The sequence below is a fragment of the Acipenser ruthenus genome, chromosome 8, assembly GCF_902713425.1.
Source record: "Acipenser ruthenus chromosome 8, fAciRut3.2 maternal haplotype, whole genome shotgun sequence".
NCBI classification, from domain to species: domain Eukaryota; kingdom Metazoa; phylum Chordata; class Actinopteri; order Acipenseriformes; family Acipenseridae; genus Acipenser; species Acipenser ruthenus.
Window position 1 is genome coordinate 8,232,034 of NC_081196.1, and position 8,376 is coordinate 8,240,409.

Consider the following 8,376-nt stretch of genomic DNA (forward strand, 5'->3'; position numbering starts at 1 on the left):
GTGTGTGAACTATGCATCAGCTGCAGAGTCACTTACAATTACGTCTCACCCGAAAGACGGAGCACAAGGAGGTTAAGTGACTTGCTCAGGGTCACACAATGAATCAGTGGCTGAGCTGGGATTCAAACTGGAGACCTCCTGCTTACATGCCCTTTTCTTTAACCACTGGACCACACAACCTTCTATTCACAATGACGTCACAGAACTCAAAGGTATCAAAAAATGTATTATTCATACAAAGTGTTTAAACATTCAACATAATGACTAAAGAGTCTATCCTATATTGTGCCTGTACATGCATGGCATAGACATTACACTAGACTGATTTATCAGTGGTCAGGGGCTCTGTGATGCAAGGCTTGTGCTCAGGTGCCTGTAATCTTTGTTGCCGCTGTTGCCTTGAGCTCTGCAGGGCAGGATATTGAACATCAAACATTCCCTTCTGGGTCTGAAAGGTCATGTAAACAGAGACACTGACTTGCTAATAGATCTTGTTTTCAATGGATTATTCATTAAGCTCCTACATCCCCGTGGATGTTTCAGAGGCAGTACCCCCTCCCCCCTCTAAAGGAAGCATATAAAGCTCAGCACATTTCTTCAGACTCAGAAGTACTGTCCACACAGCACTGCATGCTTCTACCAGCAGCTTCTCCTGAGGATCTTTCTGAGAGGTAATTTGAAAAATAATATTTTAATGTATGTGTGCCTTTAATCTGATGTTATTGTGCTATTGTAAACATGTTATTGGGTCCTGATTCTGTGTATCTTTATTATTTGTTTATTGATTTATTTGGGAGATTCCTTTATCCAAGGCGAGTTACAGGTGTTACAGGGCAGTACAGGCTTACAAGGTCAATATTTAAATACACTATAGTGCAAATTAAATTACTAAAGTACAATATGAAATAAGATGCAAGTTAGGATGACAGCAATTTATATCTACAGTGAGAGAGTCGTAGTGCAATAACAGTGCATCTGCTGTACATGTTGTATTTTTATTTTTTTGTTTATATATATATATATATATATATATATATATATATATATATATATATATAGTTGTAATACTAGTATTTGTATTGATCAAAATCAAGTATATTCACAAAGCTTAAACTTGTGAGTCATTTAAAGAATGCTAGCTAATCATAGAAATGTTCGAAGCTTCTTTAACAGTCTGAAAAAGTGCATCTTTGCTGCACCCCTAAAACATTGCTGCTCTCTGGCCAATGGAGAAGGGATGTCCAGTTGTTATAATATGTATAATACTGGTAACGTGCTTCAAGCGAGAACTACTTTTTTTGATCTGCTTCCCCAGGAGTTGTGTGTGGTTTTACCCAGATTATATGACTGAGTGCTTAGATTATGGGAGAGCTTGTACAGTTGATGACAGCTCCCAGTGTTGCTTCAGAGAGCAGCAGGAGACTGCCTGTGTAGTTACACAATGACATGAAGGGTTAGGATTTGACAAGATGTGTGTGCCTGCACTTAAATCTACCTTTAGGGAATGTAAACAAGCTTGACAGCCCACAGGGTCTGGTTTCTGATGAAGTTCATTACACAGCTTGGTAAACTATAGGACACATGTTGTAAATAGTGGACTAACACTTCAGCAAAACTGGACTGATGTTGAGACACAGCTGTTAAAGAGTAATCACTTGCATATTACAATCTCTGTCTTTTTACATGCATTTGGTTTAGGGTTGAATGTCTTACCATTTAAAGATGACATCTTTTTTAAAATTATGTTGTTATGCTTCAATGCATTTATTCAATTTTAACTATTATGCTTCATCATGTACACTTCAAAATTTAAAAAGGGCATGAATTGGAAAGAGCACAATATATACACTGATTTCATTATTTGCAGCACAAATGTATCCCCTTTTTAAAATAGGAATAGCATATTTAAAGTAATATTAACTGAGATGCTTTAGATGATGTGATAATCAATTGCACAGTTATACCACCTGTATTTTCCCGATTCTAATCTTCATACTAATATGTTTTTTTATGTATTTATTTGCAGGTATTTTCAAGAAACAGCTATGGAGAAAAAGAACTCATCCTACATTACAGTGTTTACCCTTTCTGGATTAAATGAATCAAGCACAAATAAATATATCTATTTTTCTTTCACTCTCCTAGGTTATCTCTTTATCATTTGTGTTAATTTAACTCTAATTGTAATAATAGCTCTTGAAAAGACACTTCATGAGCCCATGTATTTTTTCCTCTGTAATCTGAGTGCTAATGCACTGTATGGAACTGCTGGTTTCTTTCCTAAACTACTGTTTGATTTTCTGTCTGATACGCATGTCATCTTGTATTCTGGGTGCCTCCTACAAATATTTGTCATCTACAGTTTTTCTACGTGTGAATTATCAAATTTAACAGTGATGGCATATGATAGGTATGTGGCAATATGCAGGCCCCTGGAGTACCATGCTATCATGTCGCCTTTGACGACTGGTAAATTAATACTGTTTTCTTGGATTTTTCCATTCTGTTGTTTATGTGTTAGTATTCTATTGATTTTCAGGTTGCCTTTATGTGGCTTCCACATTAAAAAACTATATTGTGACGGCACGTCAATTATGAAATTATCTTGTGTAGAGACTACTGGTAACAATGTATATGGATATGTTCTAATATGTATATTCTTTGCACATTTCCTTTTTATTTTATTTTCCTACATGAAAATACTCAGAGCATGCCAGGCATCTAGTATAGCAATGAGTAAATGTTTGCAGACCTGTTTGCCACATTTGTTGACGGTGATCAATTACTTTATTGCCTTGCTTTTTGATTTCATGTACAGTAGATACAGTTCATATGATGTGCCACAGGTTTTACACAATCTCCTGTCAGTGGAATTTCTAATCGTCCCCCCTATTTTCAATCCTGTCATTTATGGTTTAAACCTTCAAAAGATCCAGAACAAAGTCACAAGAATGTGCAGCAGAAACAAAGTAATTCACACTTAATAGATTCCAGATGTAGTTGCTACTATCGCCTTACATTTGTAAGATATCAAAACTTTCAACTGTATATTGCTTTCTATAATTAATAGAATTGTATTAACTATTTCATGAAAGACACACTTTATTGTAATGAAAAATGGATAGAAAGTTGAGTAGTTTAGTAAGATATGTGCTTATACATACAGGGTTATTTCATTTGTAATTGACTCAAGAAAGTAACAGATTCAGGTGAGTTAAATGGACCTGATGCACTTTTTCAACCTCATTGTAAACCTCTTTTAAACCCTTGCTTTGTTAATATAAACTGAAATGCTTATTTATTAAGGGTCACCAATTGCTAAGGGTAGCTTCACATTTTATATAGAAAAATATATTATAAAAGGAACCAAATGTCCTGTATATATATTGCACATTTATTTTGTACACAATACTACTGCAATTTAGATGCTTGAAATCAGCCTTGCTTCCTTAAACCATAAGCTTGTACAACACTTTTGATTGTAATTTTTTTTTTTTTCCCTAGACTCCACAGCCCTCTGACACAGCTCAGTGAAATGTGTTTGATTGAGCAACACGTACTGAGTAGTGCACATGAAATTAGCATTAAAGGAGTGATATCCAATCAGGTAGAACACAGCAGAAAATATTTTGGTTCTTTGTTTAAAAATGTTATTTAGGATATTTCAAATAGACCTTTTCCTGATACCTAATCACTTCATGTCCAATGGTCTAGCTATAACCATACTGTACCATCTAACCCTGAGCACAGGAACTGAATAGATACCTGATAGCAACAGTGTTATTGTACCAGTGGGTAGCTGTGACTTGGATAACTAGGTTAAGCACTGGCAGGTATTTGCTGTAAACAAGTTAGAAAACAATAGGAAAACAATGGAACTACATTTCAATATGGCTGTAATAATGATAATATAGAAGAAAATTCAAAACTTTGGAAAGTAGGACACATTTCAACAGGAAAACATTATGGCAACTACAAAAACAAATCACAAAATATGTTGAGTTTGATTTCACAATGGAACTAAGTAGTACTGCATTACAGGCAGACTTTTCCAATCTACTATTATTATTTTTAGTTTACAGAAGCTTAGAGATTCTATTGGCTTTTTAAAGAGGTCTCGATGCTATTTGTACAGTATCTCAAACTGATTTGTACTGCATTTATTTGAATGAATTGTGTCTGTATTTGCAAACTGGAGGAATAAAGTAAAACAAATAAAAACACCATCTTCCACTATTGAACAATCAATTCAATACCATTGTGAAATTATCACCCATGATATAAACTATTATTTTGTATTAATAAAAACATTTAATCAAAAATGAACTTGACAGCTCCAAAAAAGTTTTAAACACATACAGTGAAAAAAATATGCAGATCTTGTTGATCCATTGCCTTTTAAATGCATTACTCTCCTGTGAGCGGTGTGAATGAAACGTGTGCGAACAGGATCCTTTTTCTCAAACAAAGCATAAATACAACTCTGACAAAAGTGACACCTCTGGTGGCTGTAGTGCTATTTCATGAAGCCATAAGTGACATCACTTGGTGTCATCGGTGCGGTGAATTTAACAGCAGTTTGCTGAATCAACATAGCTGATAATAATAATGGAAAGGTTGCTGCTGCGGCATGCAAGGCTGTGGTGGACCTGTGCGAGCTGAAAGCTTATTGGGACGAAGATTTAGTTGTCTTTAACCGACTAATTAGGAGCTAGCTTGTTGTTACATTAAAATGTAGAAAACAGCTAGCAGGCAACTGTAAATATTTATAAATATGATTAATGGATACACTTTCAAATACGGTTCGGACACTTTTTGCAACTTTGTAACATATTTGTTTGAAGTATAAAAGGACAAATAACATACACGATAAAAAAAAAAAAATCTGTTCTCTCTTTCATATCGAATTCTTGTACCACCGGCTCAGTCGGCTACTCTGGATAAGTTGGCAAATGTGATATTGTTTAACAATATGTTTATTAGCGCTGTTATATATTTGTTAAAAATACTCCATACCCATTTTCAAGAGATTTTAACATCTCTGAATCTACAATTACATTGAAAATAGTATCTCCTTACAAGACAAACTTCCACAGTGGCAGCGGCCATTTTGGTTTTGCTGCAGTTCACTGACTCTCAACCCAAGACATTCCTGCCCTTGAGGTAGGTAATGCTGAGCTCTCTATACCAGAGCTGCCGAAGGCCCCTTCCTGGGATGACGCACTCGGTCCCACCCACTGAGGGTATAAAACCGTCACTCACAGGAAGATCTCCCTCTTTTTCCATCGAACCTGTGAGGACGTGGTTGGTGGTCGTCTTCTCTTTCAGGAAATCAGGGTTATGGTAAGTAACCTAACGTTCCCTTTCAATTCGAAGACAACCACCAACATTATGTATGGGATAATGTATACCAGAGCCGTTGCGAGGGAGAAGGAACGGCAGCATATGAGGGACGCACAAGCACTGCCTAACCCAGAGGTTAGCGGTGTGAACTTACACCCTCAAGGACCCTTGTGCCTACAGAAGGCAAAGTAGGGTCTATCACATTAATACGGCAGAACCTGGATAAAGTATGTAGCGTAGCCCAGCTAGCCGCAGTACAAATATCAGACATCGAGGCACCTTTGAAAAGGGCCCAAGATGTAGCCAACCCTTTAGTTGAGTGTGCAGCTACCGTACTAGGTGGGGCAAGCCAGCACCATTATCCACAGTCCAGTGTGACAGACGCTGCTTAGAGAGGGGCTGTCCTAGGGTCCGTGTTCTGTGACAGACAAAGAGCTGGTCAGATTGACACAGAGCTCTTGTCCTAAGCACGTAACATCTCAATGCCCGCACTGGGCAGAGGAAATTCAATCTCTCATCCTCCATTGAAGCAAACTGAGGTGGATGAAAAGACTCCAGTTCCACAGACTAGTTAATGTTGAAAGCTGTAATCACCTTGGGGAGGAAAGCAGGGTTGATGCGCAGCGATACCCTGCTGCCATCCTCCCAAATACGCATGCAGGAGCTGTGCACCAAGCATCAAGCAATTTTTGCAGGAACTGCAATATGACTGGCATAGGGCAAGTGATGGGGTCATGGTTTCTAGCCAGACACCAAGCTTGTAAATACTTCCACTTATAGGTATACAAAGACCTAGTGCAGTCCGCCCTAGCTCTCTGCTTTCTACTCACAACCGTGTCCAATAGCCCTAGGGCTAGCCAGCGGCCCCTTACAGGGGCCAGACCCATAGCTGGAACCTGCCTGGTTCCAGGTGCCAAAGAGAGCCTTTCACCTGACTGAGGAGATCCAAACGAAGTGGAATCTCCCATGGCTGGCTATGCAACAGCTGGCACTGGGTCGAAAACCACATTTCTCCTGGGCGACTTAGGAGCCACTAAGAGAACTGATGCTTTCTCTAACCAGACTTTTTCTAGAAAAGCTGGGAGCAGAAAAGCGTACAAAAACGCTTTGGCCCACTCGTGGGCTGCTTTCAGCTCCCACGCATTTATGTGCAGGGATGTCCAGCGATCCGACCAGGGTCCGGGAACTCCTCTACCGTCCCCCCAACCAGAGTTGGGTGCGTCTGTCATCACCAATTGACAGTTGTGCATCAGTCCTATCCTTGCGCCTCCGCTCAGATGAGAGGCTTGACTCCACCAGCGTAGGGCTTCACAGCATAGGCGAGACATGGTCAGCTGATGGTGTCTGTCGCGCTTGGGGTTCTGCCGAAGGCACTGAGCCATACTTGGATTGGGCGCTTGTGGAGTAACACTGGTTGGGTGGGTGATGAAGACAAGGCCATCAGACCCAATAGTTTTTAACACAACACCAATTGTACTGTGAACCATTGTTGAACAGGGCCAGACAGTTGCAAATGGCAGCTACTCTGTCGTCCGACAGGTAGGATTGCACTGTGTGGGCCACTGCTCCTTCCTGCGACTGGGCAGACCAACCAGTCGTTCAGGTAATTCATCACCCTGATCACTTGCAGCCACAAGGGAGCTAGGATGGCATCCATGCACTTTGAAACATGTGGGGGGCTAAGGAGAGGTTGAATCACAGCACAGAAACTCAGGATGCTCCCCTATAAGGCAAAGCGGAGATACTTCCTGTGTGCTGGACGAATAGGAACGTGGAATCCACGTTCTTTCGGTCCAGTGTAATAAACCATTCACCCAGCCGGACAGTCTGGCAAGTACGGCAGACGCCAGCGTCTCATTCTCTACCTGCCGAGACGCCTTGCGCTGCAGCAATTCCTCAACCGCTGGTCCAAAGTAATGGTCAGGGGAGGTAGGGGCTGCTTTTGAAGGAAGAAGCCTCCTTCTCATGAGGCCGAGACATAATCACATCATGGTCCTCCGAAATCTGGTTCCGTAACATCCGGAGCAACCACCAGCAGCGATAACCTGGGTCTGGACCGCGTTCAGTCACACAACATGGCAGCACATAGCGTATGCCAGGGTGGAGCACAGGCTCAAGGAGCTGGGGCATATTATTTCTTTTTAACTGCAAAGGCAGTAATAGGAAAACATACAGGCTTATACACATAGCCATTCAGCTATGGGAGAAACACATTCACCCTGCCAGGCGGGTGACCAAGCGCGCCGAGTAGGCGGGCTGAAACAAGCTGGCGGATTCAACTCAACAGCGGGACACAGCACAGCGAGGCAGATCCGGTGGAGGATCACGCGTCTCTTTTTCTTTTTAAACTGCAATAGCAGAGGAAAAACACAAAACAGCGATCGCTGTAAGGTTTTAAGCGATGTAGGCTGTTACACAGAAAAAGAGTAAACACAGCGTAGGGGTGTCTAGCCTGGACTACGTGCAGTCACACGACCAGAACAGCGCGTAGCCTACAGCGAAGTGGAGCACCGTCTACAGGCAGAGGGCAACGAGACACCTCGTACACCGAGCACCCGAGGACGCTATGCGCACTGATGTAATAGACACCTGCCTACCGAGCACCATGCGCACAGAGTACTGTAAGCACTACATGTACCATGCGCTCTTGCACTAGCTTTGTACCAAGCACCGCACGCAGAGGGTACCCTGTGGGATGATGGAGTTGCAGGCCATACAGGGATGGGACGCCTGACTTTGTGCATTAGCACTGAGGCACTGCTCGCACTATGTTGAACGCTGGTAAGTGTACACTCACTAGTGTTACATCAACGTATTAAGCAGTGTGGAGTAGCGGTTAGGGCTCTGGACTCTTGACCGGAGGTTCGTGGGTTCAATCCCCATCGGGGACACTGCTGTTGTACCCTTGAGCAAGGTACTTTACCTAGATTGCTCCAGTAAAAAAAAAACAACTGTATAAATGGGTAATTGTATGTAAAAATAATGTGATATCTTGTAACATTGTCTGCTAAGAAATAAATAATAATAATAATA

General features: G+C 41.2%; 1 protein-coding gene across 1 annotated transcript; it reads left to right on the forward strand.

Moving 5' to 3' along the window:
• The first annotated feature begins 586 nt into the window (after positions 1–586).
• Positions 587–3,494, forward strand: LOC117968342 (olfactory receptor 6N1-like). Its single transcript, XM_034915992.2, has 2 exons — positions 587–671; positions 2,027–3,494. The coding sequence occupies exons 1-2, from the start codon at positions 631–633 to the stop codon at positions 2,982–2,984; spliced, it is 999 nt and encodes a 332-aa protein (XP_034771883.2). The 5' UTR covers positions 587–630; the 3' UTR covers positions 2,985–3,494.
• The last annotated feature ends 4,882 nt before the right edge of the window (positions 3,495–8,376 follow it).